The 20908-nt window shown below is 41.6% G+C and overlaps 1 protein-coding gene across 1 annotated transcript in view; it reads right to left on the bottom strand.

Moving 5' to 3' along the window:
• The window catches only part of CTNNBL1 (catenin beta like 1), a 477418-nt gene that overhangs the window by 50698 nt on the left and 405812 nt on the right, over positions 1-20908 (bottom strand). The window contains exon 12 of the mRNA XM_078652114.1: positions 5081-5178. Within this exon, the coding sequence (XP_078508240.1) occupies positions 5081-5178 (98 nt within the window). The remainder of the gene's footprint in view (positions 1-5080; positions 5179-20908) is intronic.

Genomic DNA, 20908 nt, shown 5'->3' with positions numbered 1-20908 from the left:
ACGTTTACTGCTATGCATAGACTAGTAAATTCCTTATCTTTGGTACTGCTTTTTTCTGGTGGTTACACTACTCACACATTCCACATCTTGTGAATCTCCTATGGCTCCAGACAAGATCTGGAAACCCTTACAATGGTTACCAAGTGCCATCAGTCTCTTTCGCAACTCCATCCATTCTCCTGACGGGAAGACATGGAGCTGCTTATAGGTGCCACCCCTGGTCGATGCCAGCTTTTTAATTGGGTTTTTCGGCACAATAAGACACAGAGTATGACTAACTGATTAAGAAACACTGTCAGTGTGCAAATCTATGTTGCAACCTTATTCATTCCCAATTGTCCAGTCAACAGAACAGCGAGGAGAGTGGGCAATTGAGAACTTTGCTGTTAGGGAGAATATCCACCACGAAGAGCGTCACAGAAGGTATATGAATAAATTATTTTGTAATATGTAAAGCGTGAGACAGTCACCGAAGGCAGGATGTATGACGGAACAACGCATGCCTTTACAACGCGGCTGTTGCGACATGGCTACCATTATCACACAGGATTCTACCCTGCATATGCCTTTACCACGCATGCCTTTACAACAGATTTCATTGTAAGGGCATGAATGGTAAAGGCATATGCATGGTTAAGGTTTTAAATTTAAATGTACGTATGCATTTTCCAGGTAAGTAGAAACCCTTTTTTATGTTCATATACAGGGTTTATAATGATCTGTATAATACATACATTTTTGTGGTAAAGGTATGCATGATAAACGCATGTGCTTGGTAAAAATTTAACAGGTAGGTCCCTACTTTTATTTATTGGTCTGGATATATATATATTGGATTTGTAGCAGTCTCGCCTAAGCCCGGATGCTCTTCAGAATTTCTACATTGATGCCCTAACAACGCCGGTATTTGGATAACAGGAGCCGTTACTGGAGGAAAGAGAGTGGTGCGGGGGCCCGAGACGAACAACACAACCCACTGGGGTATATAATTGCATTTATCAAAAGGTCCGAGCATGCCAGCTCACTGCAGCAAGAGAAGGCACTACAATTACCAGCAGGCCACGGGAGTGGCCGCGCCCACATGGGGGGCGTGAACAATGTTTGAAGGGTGCCAAAATGAATGTGTCAGGATCCCTAAACCTGTGCTTCTGATGAAGTGGTCTCACACGAAACGCATCAGGCTGAGGCTGGACAGTATTTCAGTGAAGTTTGTTCTAAGTCCTCGCAGCAGCCTCCAATAAAGATCGTTGGCAAATAACTTACCTGTGATGTGGCTTACTCTACGTAGGCAAACTTTGTGTTGGATTTGTAGCGGTCTCGCCTGAGCTGCGGAGTAAGCCTGGATGCTCTTCAGCATTTCTACATCGACGCCCTAACGACGCCGGTATTTGGATAACAGGAGCCGTTACTGGAGGAATGAGAGTGGTGCGGGGGCCCGAGACGGACAACACAACCCACTGGGGTATAGAATTGCATTTATCAAGCTGTCCGAGCACGCCAGCTCACTGCAGCAAGAGAAGGCACTACAATTACCAGCAGGCCACGGGAGTGGCCACACCCACATGGGTGGTGTGAACAACATTTAAAGGGTGCCAAAATGAGCGTGTCAGGATCCCTAAGCCTGTGCCTCTGATGAAGTGGTCTCACATGAAACGCGTCAGGCTGAGGCTGGACAGTTTTTCAGTGAAGTTTGTTCTCAGTCCTCGCAGCAGGCTCCAACAAAGATCGTTGGCAAATAACTTAACTGTGATGTGGCTTTCTCTACAGCAGGCAAACTTTGTGCTGGAGATATATATATATATATACGTTTCCTGGGGATTCAGAGACGTGAGTTGTGATATATATATATATATATATATATACACCCATACATATACACATAGATATATATGAATGTACTGTATTGTAATTGCATTTATATAGCGCTTACTACCCCAGACGAGGCGTTGAAGCACTTTTTGAGCGAGTAGCACTGAAAATCATATGTATATCCCTTGCAACCCCACAACCCATACCTACCCTAAACCCTAAAAAATCCTTGGCCACCAAAAAACCCATACCCACCCTAAACCCTAAACAAATCGCTTGCACCCAAAAACCCATTCCCACCCTAAACCCTAAAAATATCCTTGCCACCTAAAAACCCATACCTACCCTAAACCCTAAAATTTCCCAGGTCACCCAAAAACCCATACCTACCTCAAAACCTAAAAATTCCCTTGCTACTCAAAATCCGATGCTCACCCTAAACCCTAAACATTCCCATGCCATCCAATAACCCATACCCACATTAAACCCTAAAAATTCTCTTGCCACCCAAAAACACATACCCACCTTAAACCCTAAAAATCTCGTTGCCACCCATGTTGCAGCCTGACAAAGCAGGGATAGCAGCCTTGACAGTCCCTCTTGGGGGCTGATTCTTGGCCAGTGCACAGCAGGTATTAATTTAAAGGACTCACCATGATGACAAAGTTATTTTCTGCACCGCCTTACCTTTCTTTGCTGCAGAGAAACCAACTGAGAGCGGATTGTCTACCTGATGTTTTTTTGTGCAATCAATGTAGAAGTTCAAGGTTCTTTTGTGATCCAGTTGACATAGCCTCTCCTCCTCTTTCAAGATGTGAGACAGAGCAAAAAATGTTAGGAGGGTGATGGATTGCCCAATGTGACACATAGTCAAGACCTTCAGCAAAAAGGCCACCCTTGTCCTAAATACTAGCACACCGTGGAATAGGGTGGCTGTACCAAGAAAGTCTGGAGCTCACTCATGTGATAAGCTGAAGTGATCAAAACAAGAAACAGTCAGAAGGTTCAGGGAGTAGCCGTGCATGTGCTCAAAAGAGTGCAGATAAGGGATGTGAGGACAAAATTAAAAACCCACTGTGGAATCACAAATGGTTTGTGATGAAACATGGGTCACACCTTTAATAAAAAGCATCACAATGGGTGATTTAAACAAGGACAATTGGTCTGGCAAACACAAAAAGGCCGAAAGGGCAGACAAATGGCCTTTAATAATACCCATTGCAAGGTCTTGGTGGTCCAGAGACAAAATAAAAAGAAAAGGACCTGACAGTTTGGCTTGGAAGGGGTCTTGCACATTCCACTGCTGGTCACAAATCAGTGCATGCGCCCAGCGTCGATGAACTTTTTAGAAGGACGCCTATATACAAAGATGACATCCACAATCTCAGATGGCAGATCAAACGATGTTACTTGCAGCGACATGATCACCAAGAAATTAGGTGTACATTGCGCAGGTTTGGGTGCAGAACCATGCAGTGCTGCTGCAACAGAAGATTCTCCCGCAGCTGTAGCAAGAGCGGATGTCAAATGCTCATTCCCAGAAGTCCCAGATATCACACTCTCCTGGCCCAATCCGGATCCACTAAGATGGCTTGAGTATGGTCGATCTTGGTCTTCTTCAGAGCCCAGGGCAGGAGAAGAAGCAGTGGAAAGGCATACAAGAATCCTGCGCACCACTCTAGCAAGAATGTGTCTCAGTGAGAGAGAGATCTTTCTTGGAAACTACAACATGCAGAAGCCTTGACACTGCACATTCTCAGCGGAGGCAAAAAGATCCAGCCACTACTCTCCCCACTAACAGAAGATGTCCTATGCCACCACAGGGGCTTACGAAAGGGTGGTTTGAATAAAGGCGGAGTTATCAGGCAAATGAAGAAAGGCTAAAAGGGCCAACATGAAATGTTTAACTGTGCCCACATCATAGTCAGGCAGGTCCAAAGACAATATACCCAAAAGATAAGGAAGTTGCTGAGGGTCAGCAATTCGAAGAACGAGACCCAGCTGGCCCGATTTAAGGACAAACAGAATTAGCAGCACTAGGTTCGATCAGCTACAGCATTGACAATTCATAAAGCTGGCTGTAATCCCATCAAAGGCAGAATGAGTCTTCTAGAGATCCACACGCAGGAATCTTAATCGAACTCTTTAAGCCACACACTATTAGGTTCTATAGTGCCTATAATATTGCAGTATAGGCTGAAATGTAGTCCAAAATGGCCCACTTCTTAACAACCTAATCTACCGTTCAACACTTACATTTTGTGTTACATAGTGATAAAATAGGTTTGCCTTCGTTTTATTATGAATAAATGGTTATCTACAGGAGGAGTCATCCAACAGACAAAGACTCTTCCAAGAAAAACAAAGTGTAATCATCCGGGCCCACCACCAGATGGTGATCTATGCAATAGTGTGTGGTCTGCAGCCCATATGCCTCGAACATACAATTATTCTCGCAATCACTGCGAGGAGTTAGGCACCATCACAGTTTTCGTGAGTCCAATTATTTCAGCAGCATGGGACATTAGAAGAAGCACAACACGACGAGCACAAGAAGAGGCAAGCATGATATATTACAGCCAATAACAGAACTCCGTTGAAATTACTTAAAAGTCTCGGGCCCGATTCACAGAACTAACTTAAGACAAAAGCCTAAACTTACAACCATTTTGGTATTCACAGAAGGCACATACTCATTTCGGTACTCACAGAATGCACTTACTCATTTCGGTATTCACAGAAGTTAGGAGTCCTATCTTTAGGACTCCTAAATGCCTTCTGTGAATACCGAAAGTCTTAAAGTTAGGATTTTTCTCAATTTAGCAGTAGTAAAGTTAGGACTCCTAACTTTAGGACTCCTAAATGCCTTCTGTGAATACCGAAAGTCTTAAAGTTAGAATATTTCTTAGTTTAGGAGTCCTAAAGTTAGGAGTCCTAACTTTACTACTCCTAAACTGAGAAAAATCCTAACTTTAAGACTTTCGGTATTCACAGAAGGCATTTAGAAGTCCTAAAGTTAGGACTCCTAACTTCTGTGAATACCGAAATGAGTAAGTGCATTCTGTGAATACCAAAATGAGCATGTGCCTTCTGTGAATACCAAAATGGTTGTAAGTTTAGGATTTTGTCTTAAGTTAGTTCTGTGAATCGGGCCCTCGATTCAGGGTTCTGGAAAGTTGCTATTTCTTGAAAGCGTTGTGCAAGGAGAGAGATGCGTGCCTTTGTATATGAAATAAAATAAAAACAACTGGTGTGGGGGAAAGGGACTCACCTTTTCGCTGTCATTCTCCGTGAATTTATTGAGGAGTCTTGTTCTCTGCTGGCCTTTCAAGTTCCGGAGGAGGGAGGCCATGATTGAACAGACGTGCTCTGAGAAGGGAGACAGAATCAATCAGAGTCGGTATTACAGAGGATCTCATTCTTGACACATCCTGCGTCTTGTATTCACTTTATACACCAACCATGGACATCTGCAGCTTCATAACACCACCACAAATTATGTATTCAGAAGTGAGAGGTACAGTTTGTTCGGTGTGATGACTTCGTAAACAGAGGCATTAACACGGATACCAGAATTAAAAAACCTTGGACCAAGGTTTCACATTAACACACAAAAGACCTTCAGCTTTATGAGGTCATTACAATGAGCACAATCTAGTACAACAGCAAGAACATTTATTATTTATACTTCTTCAAAATTAAGTCGGTGAATGCAACGCCTTTCGAATTAAGTTAATAACATAATGGAAAATTCAAAACAATATTGGCATACAAATATGCAGTTCTTGTCCTTTCATCGCTGGCAGTAAATAAATGTACCTACGAACTTTTCTTAAACAATCTTCTACAGATCAGTTTTTAAACAAAGGCAATCAATAACTTAAAACAATTGTATCACAGAGAAGTGCTTGTGTGCACACAAAAGACTTGCTTTTCCATACTGGCTAGCAGTTGAGAATTTGCTTCCTCTTCTGTCCCATAAGTGGATTAGGAAAATTAGGAAAACGATTATTTGTTATGTGCTTGGTTAAAGTCATAGATTCAACTTTTACTTCTTTCTTATCTTTGGTAATGTTCTTTCTGGTGGATACGCTAATCACTGATTCCACACCTTGTGACTCTCCCCTTGCGCAAGCCATGATCTGGAAACTCTTACAATAACTCCCATGTGAGCGTAGGTGGTGCTATCAGTCTATTTTCCAACTCCATCCAATCTCCTGACATGAAGACATGAAGCCGCATATATATATATATATATATATATATATATATATATATATATATATATATATGTGCCACCGCTGGTCTATAAGTGCGCATGTCAGTTTGGCCAGCATTTCAGGCCGTCCAAACAGACATGCCCATTTACGTTTCTCCAACCCAGCTGTGTTACACAGCCCGGTTGGAGAAAAGCCACAGGTTACCAGGCACTGTCTGTGCGGCAAACCAGGCCTCTCCGACCAATCCTAACACTGCTCTCATGCTAGAGAGCAGCGTCTGGATTGGGTAGGGAGCCTGTGCATTCAGGCTCATCCACTTCCGGGATGAGAGGAGCAGGAGGAACGAGGCAGCCGGCAGGGGGAGCGGAGGGGCAGGTAAGTGTTTTTTGTTTTTCACACCCCTACGCTGCCCTACCAGTTTTGATTGGTGGCAGCCAACACTGTATTATGCGAAAAGTCTTGCTATTCAAAAGGCTCAGATTTCAGAAATGCCGCACAATACTCCACACGTGTTCTTCGGTGTGATCACAAGGACTTAACTTGACACTCTGGGATCACACTGAACTTGAGGGGCATTGCTGTGGCAGCTCTTCCCATTTGTTGGAGCTCCTAGAGAACACTTGTTAGAAGGCTGGGATTAGCCGTGCCACCAATCTGTGCCCAGCAACATTGTTGTACAAAAAAACAATTGCACATCTACTTTATCAGCTATGCACTACAGAGGTCAGGACAAAAAAAAAAAATCGAAGGGATAAAAAAAACCAGAAACAAAACAATATTTGTCTATCAGTACGTTACTGAAGAGTGACATGCCTTCAGCACAAAGCGCAGTCATCAGAAGATGCATAGCCACCAAAAAGATGACCACAAAAAATAAGTAACTTGTTCTTCTCATGGGTGCTCCCTCCAACAGAATCCTCATCTTGAACCACTTCCAAAGCACCATTTCACGAAACTAATCATGTATCAGAAAACCTTGCATTACTCCTCGTTTAAATTATGACCTATTTTTCACTACTCTGTCAATACAGTAGTGTTAATACAAACGTGTGTATCGGGAGGTAATGGGTGCTTTCCAAATGCTCACAAGTGGGACCGACTGTTCTAAGAAGAACACAAGTAGCAGCTTTGCCTCCAGATGACAGAGCCCCTAAATCCTTAAGAGATTTTTTCTTCGAAGTGTAATATGTTTAATGAACTTTAAAACTACTGGGGATAGGCCGCTTACAGATAGCTCCACTTCTTTAGACTCAGAGAATTTAAGGAATATCCAGTGAGGCATTTTAAAGACATGTGCTCTCTGCAAATACAAATGAAGGATTCAATTCCTTCAAGTAAACACCACTAAGAAAATCTTTGCCATCATCTGAAATACACTGCTTTAGTGAAAGGCCTTCTTGTTACTAGCAACCGACACATTCATAACGTGCTAACAAAGGCTTGGGGCCTTAAAGGTTTCTGCTCAATATTCAGGCGTGTAAGTGCAGGAACCTTCGATTTGAGCGCAAAATGGAGGAGACATTTAATATAAACAAATTGTCTCAAACTGGCCGGGGCCAAAGTGGATCAATGCTGAGTTCCAAAGGTTTCCTCAGCCGACCAAAGGCAAGGAGGATGACACAGGACCTTCTACAATGTACTGAACTACTTTTGATATGATTGAAAAGGGTAGAAAAGTATAATGAATATGAATCACTCATAAACAAATTTAACTGAGCACAACGGATGCCATTTTATTGAGCAGAGCAGAGAACTAAAAAAATATAATGACATAGCATTGGTCAACATGGAGGAACCATTCTCGTATTTCCACAAAATAAAACACATATATCATAAGTACATAACACCTATACCCTAAGAACACTTAAAACTGAGACCGACCAGACCAAAATATATACATCTTTAAAAAGAATTTTTAAAAATTAAAAACAATTAAAAAATGGAGAAATTAACCGAAACATTCAGTCCTCGACACCCTGAATTCATAAATATTGAAACAGCAATTAATTACCCTTTCACCTTAAAAAAAAACTACCTATAGTGACAGATGCCAGATAATCATCATAAATACAAGTATATCAGTAGTACAATTGTTTCTTTCTCCATTTGACAGACCTTGGCATTATTACTACAGTACAAAACCTTTATTTATAACTGAAAGTGCTGTGTATTAAAGTACTTCATTTTCTAAAGTGCAACAGTACTAGAGTGCTAAAGATCTTGTGGTACAGCCAAGTTGTCAAAAAAACTTCCAGACCCCTGCAACCCTTTTTGTTGCCCCAACCCGTTTAGCATATGCATCCTCAAATCTCCTTATTCTAGTCATTTTATTGACCCATTTAAGATAGGATGGAACCTCCTCCGACCTCCAATTTTGGAGAATTAATGAGCGAGCTACTGTAGAGCAAATTGATATGTACATCTCTTCCGATCTGGTCAGCTCTGACCTAGTTTTAGTAAGTCCAAAGAGAGCCACCTCTGCTTCAGGTTTGATATTTTTTTTTATTGCCTGGCTCATTGCTAAAAAAAATATTTTTCCAAAAGGTTTCAAGCTTCGGGCATATTAAAAACGTGTGGTGCCAATTCCCCTCACCTAGGGAGAGGCATCGAAAACATTTATTTTCAACTTTCGAATAACATTTATTTAATTTTTCGGGAGTATAATATGCCAACCATCGCGACAGGAAGGTCATCCTTTTAAAATTAGTAGCTCTTAGGCCTTGCTTCCTAATTGGGCTATTACCTGCCATTCCTGCAGAGAGAAAACACAATTTTTATCCCGGGTTATTTTTCCCAATAGTTTGTCTAACAAGGGGAGTGCCTTTTGTTTCATAAGTAGGGAATACCAATTTCCCACTCCCTTCAAGTTCTCTTTAAATAACGCATTAGCTATGGGAATGAGCCCACTTTTCGGGATTATATATTTTTTAATTAAAATGATGGCCTGTATATACTCTAGAAACCCTGGCTTCATTCGGCTCCCTACCCTTCCCATTACTCCTTCCCAGGGAATTATTCTCCTACCGATAAGAAACAGGCAGAAATACTCAAGGCCAATATCCCTCCAAATCTTAACATAGCTTGATATGCAGACCGAGCCCCTTGCATTCATCTGATTTCAAAAAAGCAAATCCAGAAACATTAGCTTGTTTAAGCATCAATTGATATCGATAGGAATAATCATGCATGGTCTAGTAGAGTGATTTTTTGGGGGTAGTTTGGATGTTTTTAGAAACGCAGGGATCTGTGTGCTGGACTCAGCAAACATTTTCTTAAAAAAATATGTGTCCATCTGATCATTCGATTCCAACAATCGTGCCATTAGGTCTATTAGCGCGGCTTCATAATATGTGCGAATGTTTGGTAGGGCTAAATCCCCAAGATTAGGCTCTAACTGTAGTATTGGCAGTTTGACCCAAGACACCTTTTTACTCCAGACAAATATCCTGAACATAGTGTCGATTTCCTTAAAATATTTGGCATTCATTTTTAAGGGTACGTTAACAAACAGAAATATTAATAAGGGAAGGATTGACATTTTTAAAAGTGCAACACGCCCAATCAATGTCAAGGGCAAAAGAGACCAATTATCTAATAAAGTTTTAATTTTATTTCGCCCAGCTGTATAATTTAGGTTAAATAATTGGTCTATATGGTGCGAAACGTTAATGCCCAAATATCTGATTGGCTCGTCTTTTTGAGCCTGAGTTCTTAAAATCGTAGGAAGGCAGTCACACCTCGAGTTAAGTAATAACACCTCTGTTTTCTTTCGGTTTATCTTGTAGCCTCCTATCTGTTCGAATTTACTACATTCTGCAAGGGCTTCTTCCACATTCTGTTTTTCAGGGGAGAGGTACAAAATGATATCGTCCGCGAATAATTTTATTTTTGAAATCCCTTCGCATGGAGCTTTAATAAAGGCATTTCCACAAATTCTTACCGCAAGAGGTTCAATGAAAAAAGTAAATAACAGAGGGGACAGCGGGCAACCTTGTCTGGTGCCACAATTTATTTCCACGTTCCCTACTGGATCACCATTGACTATCGCCCAAGCTTGAGCACCCTGGTAGATATTTTTTAACATATTTAGCACTTGAGCCGGAAAACCAAATTTACCCAAACCAAAAAAATGTGCATCCCAATTTACCAGGTCAAATGCTTTTTCGGCATCGACCATAGTAATGAAAGTAGGTATTTTATTATTTGTTGCGTAGTCAAGTGCTTGAATTAAAAACCAAGTATTTGTAGACTAGTACCTCCCTGCAAGAAACCCTGTTTGATCATAATGGATAAGCTCCTGGACAATCGGCATAAAGCGTTGTGCCCAGATTTTCATTAGTATTTTAAAATCGGCATTGAGGAGACTAATAGGCCTGTATGAATTAACATCCTTTCTATTTTTGCCCTTTTTTACAAAACTAACCAATATTGATTCCTTTAAAGTTTGAGGGGACACGACAGCCTTGGCTGATGACATTGAAAAGACTTGTCAGGAACGGAACCAGCTCTTTAGAGAAAATTGTAAAAAATGATTTGGGGAAGCCATCACCTCCACATGCTTTAGCACCTGGAATAAACTTAATAGCCCTTAGAATCTCTTCTTCAGAGATATCTAGCAAGAGCTGCTCGGCCCTGGGCCCAGAAAGAGAGGGAAGCTCAACTCCATCATAGTAATTACGGATTTGACTTACTCCAACCTTATATTTAGTTGTATGTAGCTGGGAGTAATGATCTAAGAAGACTTGAGCGATCTCCTCTTGATCTGTTACGGACACACTGGTTTTAGGATCTATAATTTCTACGATAGTGGAGTCCTCCTGTTTAGTTTTCACAGACCCCGCGAGTAGCTTACCAATCATCAGGCTCTCTTCATATACTCGCTGCAAGTAGCTTCTCGAGCTAGCAATCTCTTCCAGAGTAAAACATTATTTTAACTCGTTTGGCCCTGTCTAACTTTGCTTTAGCATCCCCCCGACCTACGGACTGAATCTATCTATTCTATGTAGCTTCTGCTACGGCCTGCTGGAGTTTAAAAATGTTCTCTTTTCGTATTTTAACAAGAGAGCAGATAATACAATCATACGCCCCGAAGGGCGGCCTTGAACGCCCCCCAAACAGAGAAAATTTCAGCCGTATTCAGATTTATCTTAAAAAATTCAATGATCCATTCTTTGGTATCTGTCACCCATTGATGATCCTGAAAAAGAAGCCGATCCATCTGCCACCTGGATCTTGACTTCTTGTTCACCCCAATTTCTATACAAAGTTTGATGAGAGAATGATCAGAAAAGGGATTACTTTCTATATCAGAAGTTGTACAGTCCAGAGATTGTGAAATTAAAAATAAGTCGATTCGGGAGGCCGTATGAAATTGACTGGAAGAACATGAGAATTCCGCTTTTGATGGGTTGGCGATTCGCATGGGGTCAATCAAAATATGTTCCCATTTTAAGGATTCAATCACCTTTTTACTTTAAGCTCCTTTTTACTTTTGTTCGAGGTATCTTTTTTTCATGTCCTGAATGAAATTAAAATCCCCTCCCATAATCAATTTCCCGGGTATCCCTCTTGCCAATTCACCAATTTTACACAATGCAATCGTGTCATCCACAATAGGACCACAATAATTAAAGAACTGTAGACTTGTACCATTTAATTTAGTCTCAACCCATATCCATCTGCCCTGAGGATCTCGCTTCACCCGGCCAAACTGCCAAGGGAGATCTCTACAAAAATAAATCGCTACCTCTTGCTTTGCCAGGCCTGCAGACGCGAAGAAAGCACGCAAGCACATTCTTGGGAGAAATATAGCAGGAAAATTGGTTCTTAAGTGTGTCTCCTGTAAGAAAACTACTTTAGGTGCAAACGAGGCTAGCCATCTGATAAGGGCGCCATATTCCTGTTTGTTCAAAATTCTATTCACATTGAGTGAAAGAATATTACATTTACTCATTGTTAATAAACCTATGTCTGTAAGCCCTGCCAACTACAAAAAAACTTTGATTGCTCCTACCTCTTATTCCATTCCAAGCCCTGCTACTGCTCATTTTATATCTGCTTACTCCCCCTACTCCCTTCCCACCCCGAAAAGAAGAAACCCACCTCCCAGAATGTGGAAAAACCCCTGCAGTCCACGCTATCCACATTGCCCCCCTCCCATCTACCTTCCTCGGTGTTATGACTTTACACCCTGAATGGTCCCGCTACCGTGATCCTACCCCTGCCCCCCCCCGGCAATTCCAGAATATTAGGATGCCATTTCTGTTGAGACCTGAAGCTTTTAGATTCACCAACAGAGCACAAATATGGCACACGTACCCGATGATGAATTTCCCACTTAGGATTCTCGGTTTACAGCCTGCTGATTTTGTCCAACCAGAGATTCAGGAACTCGCAAGAGTAGAAGCTGATACCCCCTTTATTTGATCTATGCAACAGATTAACTGCCTCCAAGCACAGCACATTGGCTCTTTTTTATGCTCCAGCAAAATGTAAAGTACACAGGCAAAATTTGCCAGACATGAAGTTTGGGAAATTGTATATTACGCAATTTAGCTTATTTTCGCACATGCAAAATTGATTCATACAGAGAATGTTTCACAAAGAGACATCAGTTTGAATTTGTCGGCTGTCTGCATCTCATATGAATTTCTGTATGCGAGCAATGCCCTTGTGGAAACAAAAGTCACAGGAGTCACTGGCTAGCCATATATCCCACTAAAAGTGCAAAAACGTTATGCAACTTCACACTATGTTACTCTTTTGTAGATGCAGAACATTAAGGAGTTGTTTAAAGGAATCTGAACCTGAGCTGATGTCAGACTGGAAAGAAAAGTTTCAGTCTTCAAGGTTAAATATACAATAACACCTCTAGATTCAGTGGGCAATGAATGATCAGCTCCCTAGATAGGCCCAATCGCAAGAAATAGGTTTTTCTCACTACAGTGAAATAAGTACCTGGAGGACAACACGTTTCTCTGCTGAAAATCAAATCAGATTATCAAAAAGGTTGCCATAGGACTGTAATCACTTGCCTCGTAGATGGTACTCAAACAATCTCATATGTAGATGCCTGGTGGACAAAAAAACAGGCCTCCATCCAAGCAGTCATCATCAAAGCCTTCTTAGAGGACTGAAAGAAAACTGGTCTACCATGTGTCAAATATCCTGAACGCTTTCCAGGTGAGGAAAGGGTTTAGCATCTGACCAAAAATGCCATTCTAAGCTGCACTGTTAAGAGTGTGGGTCTTTTCTTGTCTACTGACAGAATCCAATCGCACCTAGCAAGTGTTGTAAGGAAGTGTTTTGAGAGCTGATGTTAATAAGCCAGTCATCTAAATAAGGCTATATCTGAATACATCATATAGCAAACGTTTGCCCTTCACAGCAAAATGAAATGCATTTTCTATGACACTTCCAATTAGGAATGAGAAGGTATGCATCTTAAAGATCTAATAAAAATATCCAGTCCCGATGACAATGAGCATGAATCATTTTCTGCATAATCAGCATGAATATACGATTAAACAAATTTCCTCATGAACTTAAGACTGAGAAAAAGTCAGAAACCATCATGTTTCTTGAGAGCCAAGAAGTATCTTAAGGAACACCTTTTTCTACTGTTCTCTTTTAAAATAAAATTTGCTAACCTAAGTCATCAAGAGGTTTGTGATGGAAGAACATATAGCGGGACATGAGTAGATGTTCTGTTAAATGAGAGGGAGTGCCCCAAACAAGTTATGTGAACGACTCACTGATCCAAAGTAATTTTGCTGCAAATTCACAAAGGATCCTAGAATCCGCAGCAAAAAAATGTTAAAAGAGCAAGCACCCCAGGGCCATTTAAGGCTCAGAGAGGGGGGCCATGTGGGGGGTTTGGCTTTACGTATGGTAACAATATATTTCTTTCAATTTTTAAAAAAACACTAGAAATTCACCTGAAAAAACAAATATTTAAGTAACATTATAGTTAGGTGAAATGTTCAGCAACATAACATTTTGAACTAAACAACAAAAAAACACAAAACTTCACCAGTGATTGGTATAGTTATTTTAGGTAACTAGAACTCGTGTCCTAACATAACTATAACTCACTCCCTTGCCATGCACAGCTGTTTACCACACATATTGCATCACTTACGATATCTTCTGGGGAATTATTGATAATATCACTGCAAGTATGCATTATTGATGGGTAAACAGTGCTCGGCATGGGTGGAAATCTAGGCCAGTGTGTGTGGATGCATCTAAGCCACTAGCATCTTGAGGTCCTCTCAGCAGTTTTCCCCTTCTAGGTCAAGCTGGGAAAATGTCATCCCCAGCATCATAGCCCCCATTACCGATGTCTGTGTCAAATAACTCATGAAGGACACAAGCCCTTCCAGAAATAGGGGCGCTGTTTCTGTATCAGAAAGATGGTAAAGTGGTTGCGTCTTAAATAAAGGTGTGCGCAGTATTAGTCAATGAGGTGTTGTCTCAGAATCGGACAGAACTATGGGCTGGCCATTGATGTCCAGAGTCTATAGCACTGGTATTGGCAAACGTGGACTGTGTTCTGGGGTTGGTTGTTACACCAGAGAAGGAACTGGTACCACAGTTGGTCTAGAGCCCGGAGTGGATCTAGAGGGCCGAATTGGTGCAGAGGGTGGACCAGTCAGCAGAAGCCCAGTTAGGAGGACTTTTGGCTCCTTGGAGCCTGCAATGTATGCCAGAAGGAACCTGTAAAAGGCGAAAAATTTGTGGCATGGCTTCACTAAAGTCCTTGCTCTGCTGCCGTGTCGCCGAAAGCACCAGAAATTTCAGTTGCAAAGTAACAAGGGCTGCATCATCTCTGCAACGTCGGGACTGGTACCTGGAGGTTCAATGACACCCTGGTGCCTTCTCTGGAGTGCAAGAGTGCAGGAAAGGGCAGAGATCCTACTTTGACTTATTGTGCTTCTTCTTGCTTTTGCCCAAGGACTTAGATCGTGAAGACAACCTGTTGCGTGATCATAATTGTCAACAGGACCGGGACCTACCTTTAGGCCTCAAATGATTCTGCAGTGGGAAAGGGCGGAGATCCTACTTTGACTTATTGTGCTTCTTCTTGCTTTTGCCCAAGGACTTAGATCGTGAAGACAACCTGTTGCGTGAGCATCATTGGCAACAGGACCGGGACCTACCGTTAGGCCTCAAATGATTCTGTAGTGGGGTCAGTGGTGCTTTGCTGTGAAAAGCTTTACTTACCGGTTTCGAATAGCCTTGGGATGCATAAAGGCACAATGACAGCTGACCTTGGAATAGTGGACTTACCCCAGGCAAACCATGTGTATGTCAGTTATAGACATTTGTTTGCAAGATTCACCACATGGACTAAACTCTGTAGATTTGGGAAGGGACATATTGTTTTTGTAAATATAATTCTTTTCAAAATGTGTCTCAATGAGACAAGGGGTAGCTCTGGATCCATGCTTTTTGATTGCAAAGAAGGAACGGATGTCAACGTGCATGGGTGCTGCCTATTTAGGCCTGCACATGTCACCTCCTGCACAGAACAATGTCAATGAGGAGCTGCCGGTGCCACCTGCCAACACGCAGGGGCACTACTGAAGTTTTTCCAGATCCAGTCTGATGCCTGGAAGAGTATTCTAAAGATGAGGGATCTGCAGTTAGAAGTCTCTATCAGAACTAAGTAATAAAGACTACCATTTCTGGGGTGAGAAAGGAGTTAGAGGTTTGGCAGATGAATTGACAACAACTGAGAATTCATATGGAGTGTATGAAGGAGCACAGTGTCCCAGAGTACTAAAAAATGGCGCCACATGAGAAGGAACCACAAAAAACTGTTTAACCACAATGACCAGAACTCAAAAGGAAAGGAAGAAAAATGCAAAGTGACTTAAATAAGGACAAAACACATTAAAGGTGATGATCTTACTAGCCACAAAGTATACAAGGTATCCTCAATGACAAAAACAGAGCATGCAATATGTAAAAGTAACAACCTGCAAAGATAAAACACTTCCTGAGAAAAAATTCCATTCTAAGGATCCACCTACCAGTCCACAATTCATAAAACTCAGAAGCCTGGACCATTATACATCAATAAGGGAAAACATTAAAATACTTGTGTCCACTCACTGGGAAGAAGATACCAATGCGCTCAGGACTGCCAAGTCACTCCAGGCCAAGAAAGGACTTTATCAGACCAGATTTGAGAAGCAAAATTAAGGTGAAATTGTTAAAAACTTGAATCTCTATGGCCTTGCAGGGAAGATCATACAGCTTTGGTAAGTCACTCCCAAAAAGACAAAGTGAGGCCACATAATGGATACCCCTCAGAACCACAGAACATCGCATATCAAGGGAGAGCGGGAATCCAAGTGTGGTACCCTTTCAGAGAAGCTGTGTACAACAGGGATCAAAACTGAGGGGGCACTGGAAATTAATTTGCTGTAGTTTATGACATATATGCACCTAGTGAGATACCACTTCACGATTACCAACCAATGTCACCTGTACCTGCAATGATGCCCTGTTTATTTATTCAGAGGCCAGCAGCTCTCCCGAGTGGGCAAATGCGGGGACTTTAGTGGAAAATCCTCCATCATAATGTTAAAAACATGAGAGCTGTTTTTGTGTTTTGAAAGTGCCACACACACACATATATATATATATATATATATATATATATATATATATATATATATATATATATATATATATATATATATATATATATATATATATATATATATATATATATATATATATATATATATATACACACACACGGCTTGGTTTTGTTATATAAGCAAGCACAGGAATCGTTTCTTTCACTGCATAAAATTATGGCACATTTTCTCTCTCCTTTCAAAAATGCCTCAAATGTTTTGCATTTTTCGGGTTCAAACCATTTAGCTGGGCGTATCATTAATATCCACAAATATGTCTGAAACAAATCATGTGAATGTGACTTTTATGGATGATAATGTGTCGATGTTTTTATTACTTAACGTTTGCATTATATTACTATTTGACAAATTAATACATCTTAAAATGTGATTATTCGTTAACCTAAATGATGCATCTGTCAAATAGATGATCACAATCTATGGAAGTAACCATGTGCTAAAAAGAAAATGTAATCTCTACAAACCATAGTGAACTTTATTTAAAGCAAGGCAAACACCAATCTACATTTAAGCAGGCATTTATACAAAGGTTTGTCTACATGTTATTTCCAACAGTTCCACCAACTGAAATAAGCCCACATGGTCCACTTTTCGAGGGTGCACGGCTTGCATATGCCTGCATGCTTGTGAATGGGATGTTCTGATGAGGCTTCAGCAGTGCATCATTTCTTTTGAGGTTGTGGTATCAAAGAGGGGCGCAAACGGAATATGGCATAAGAGACCACAATGTAAACTTCCAACCTCCCGCCTTTTATTCAATGCTTGGTCTTTTCATTGTCATATGTAAAATAGATGCTTCAGCCTTCATATCCCAACTCCCATAAAATATAATGAAGGTTAAACCTAATTTCTGTTGTTTTCCATATGTTGTAGAATGGAAAAACCCCGGTGTATCATTTCTAGCGAGGGGTCAGAGAACGTAGTCACAATAAGGCAAAACATGTTTTCTTCTTTCTTTCAAGAAATTGATTAGGATTGCTGTGCTAAACTTTCTCTCTTCCCAGAGATGGGAAAACTGTTTTTTTCCATTTTTTAAGTGGTGATCAATTCTTTGTTGTTTTGTTTTTGCCTATTATTTACTATGAAACCCATAGGTGATACTGAAAAGCTATACATTTCTGCATGCTATAAAGCATTCTGAAATCAGCTTGGGGTCATTTGTTTAGATTCGCCAAGACGAGACCCCGCAACCCCCCCACCCAAACAAGTAACTATTTCCGATTAATGTCAATGTACCAAAGTAACATAGGTATCTATCGTATAAATAGCCGAGCTACAAAAGGGATATATTGTTACATATCTCAATCTCGTCTGGTTACAGAGACACACAACTGCCATTGTTAATTCAACTCTCTGTAATACATAGAGCCAACAATTGTCCTGTTGCTTAAACAAATTGTGGACCCCTAATGCATCACTTGGCAATTAAAGTAAAATGAAAGCAAACGGGCTTTAAAGAAAGCAGCGCATTTTGTAATTGTGGCTTGATGGAAGGATGGCATTTCCCAAGTAGAATCAGGAAGCTTACAAAACGGTCACATGAGATTTACTTACTGTGCCCAACACTGATGTAAACATAACATGTGTTTTGTTCAGCTAAGTGTATCTTTGCGCTGAATAACAGATGTGTACTGTTACCCTACTCAACGGTACTCATTTGATCAACCTCAGAAAGGCTGAGAGGTCCCGCCAGGATTTGAATTTGTGACCATGAGGTCGAACACCGGCCCCTACAGTGGATCATTAATCCACTAAGCCACCAGGCTTGACTAACATGGAGAACAGAGACTTTCCAACAGTTAATGTCACCCTACATTAAGGACAACAACTGAATAACAGCAAGACTTTCTGAAATAAAACAAGACTGCTCTTAACTCGTAGTACGGGCACCAAACCCTCAGCCTTCAAACGTCAGCCATGTTCGCTACAGGAAGCCTGACTTCTGCGCTGGTATTCAAATCTGAAAGCAGGTAGCAGCTGTGCTAGTTAAACTGCCATGTTTGTTTAGGTAGTTTGTGTAGCCTTAAGTTGGGTGATTCCATGGTTGCTTTGGTGTGCTCGGAGACACTAAGCAAGCAAATGCCGACATCTCTCTCAGGTCCTACATGTTATACACGCTCTTTCTGGCGATACTCGGATCCTGGTACTCCCTGAAGGCAATCCAGAGAGGAAAGTCCTTTCAGGGGACAAATGCTGGACCCAGCTTTTGGTTCTTCCCAGCTGACACTGAACTCTAGGAATACATATGTTTCATAAAACACGCACATTTAAATCTTATGCTCGCTGGTATTTTTAACTCCAATGTATTTCTCGTTATTGTATAATTTGTAAAGACTTACTATATAACAACAAAAACACACAAATCCATTTTTATGTTTAAGCTCTATTTAAAACACGTACACGTCCCTCTCACCGCACAAACGCTGCAAAATCAGAGACACCGCCCTAGGGAATGAACGAACATATGGAAAAACATAATAACTACAAACATTGAGAGGGGGCGGCTCGACCTTCAAAGACAACGCGATATTCATTTTCGTGCACGTCAAATCGCGACAGAAACAGATTTAATGCACCTGATGCACATAAGTGCGCAGCCCATCTGCTTAAACCCTGGAGAGGCCACCTCAGATTGGTAAAATGTGCGCCACTGAGGCAGATTATTGGGCACGAGTAACTCCTCTGAAAGTCTGTTAAAAAAGGGGCGGGTGTGATGCCCCACTTCCTCTTTTTATTTACCAAATTTAAAAAGAGAACGGTTGTTTTAATGTAAGGGGGGTGTTTGGTATCGCACCAAAGACGCTGGGCTTGAAGCACCCTCCTGCACCCAACTCCCCTTTATTTGTAGCCAGGGGACGGCCGTTTACACACACAGCGGTTTGGAGAAGTCCCTAATTAGACAGCTCTCGTCTCCGGCGGTGACACGTCGAGGCGCAGATTAATCTGTCCCGAACAGCACAGTGACAGCTGCTGCACCGGCAGCCGGAGGCCCGCGCGAGCCCTGGCACTGCACTGCCCTGTCGGCGCGCATTGTTTTCCAGTCCTCGCTCCCCACCCTGTCCAGATATTTCACTCTAATGGACAGCTGCCTGGCAGGGGAGGGAGACCGTGCGCGAGGACATGTGCGCGCGCGCCCCCCGTCACACAGGGCCGGAATACTAATGCAGAGCCAATTAAACAGCAGCCCAAGAGAGAGAAAAGAGAAGAAAACAAGAGGAAGACGGCGAGGGTACGCAGGGGAGGGAAGCTAGCAGGCGCAATACAAGGGAGAGGAGAAGGAGGAAAACTGGCAGCAAAACTAGAGTATAATTTACGAAGAACAATTGATGGGAAAGAAGAAAACACAAAGATGCCCGGGTATAAGTCCCTGAGCGAGAGAGAGTGAGGGGTTTCAAAGTAGATGTGAAGCCAGAGAAAGATAAAGCGAACCCCTTCGAGAGATGGATATTAAGAGTGAAAGAGCTAGGGATGAGAAGGAAGTGAGAAGAGTCGGAAAAATATGTAGGTACTGGTGGGAATTGGATGTTTGCAGGGATGCTGAGACCTGCAGAGTGAAACTGAGATGCAAAACAGTGGGAAAGAAGTGCTGTGGTCTGAAGAGAGAACCAGAGATGATTTGAGGAACAGGCAAGAGTGTTAGTGGGTTGTGCGAAGGGGATAGCGTGCGCTTTAGGAGTGAGTTATTGGAGGTAGCGAGATGCAAGACCTAGAACTGATGAAAGGCTTTGTGCCCTGTGTCTTTACTCTCTACAGCAGGCACCAAATTTCACATCAAATAACAAGCATTTACAATGCAACGGTTTTGCCTTTACAAAAGTTAGAGCTATTGGCATTGTAAATGACAATATTTTTATTTATGTGTTGGTTTTGAAAACAGATAAATAAATGGCATTGCTATTTACAATACCAATAGCATAATCTCTCGCAAATGCTAAACACACACACCCACAGAGAGCCCCACCCACACAGAGCCTCCCCCACACAATATATATAAACAGCATACATGGTAGGTTGACATTTTTTCAGTAATCACCACAAATTATAACAACCACTTGAACTTAAGCTTGCCTTATCTCTCACGCATCTTTCTTTATCCATAACACTGTAGAGCGGTTAGACTAAACAGGCTGCTACTAGGGCACCACCTTTGTTCACTCTCCAACGGTGGCAAAACGTTTCCCACCTAGGCTCACAACAAGTACAACA

Source organism: Lissotriton helveticus, chromosome 7 (genome assembly GCF_964261635.1).
Source record: "Lissotriton helveticus chromosome 7, aLisHel1.1, whole genome shotgun sequence".
Lineage (NCBI taxonomy): Eukaryota > Metazoa > Chordata > Amphibia > Caudata > Salamandridae > Lissotriton > Lissotriton helveticus.
Note: the sequence above shows the minus strand (reverse complement) of the source record. Positions and strands in the feature narration are given on the sequence as shown.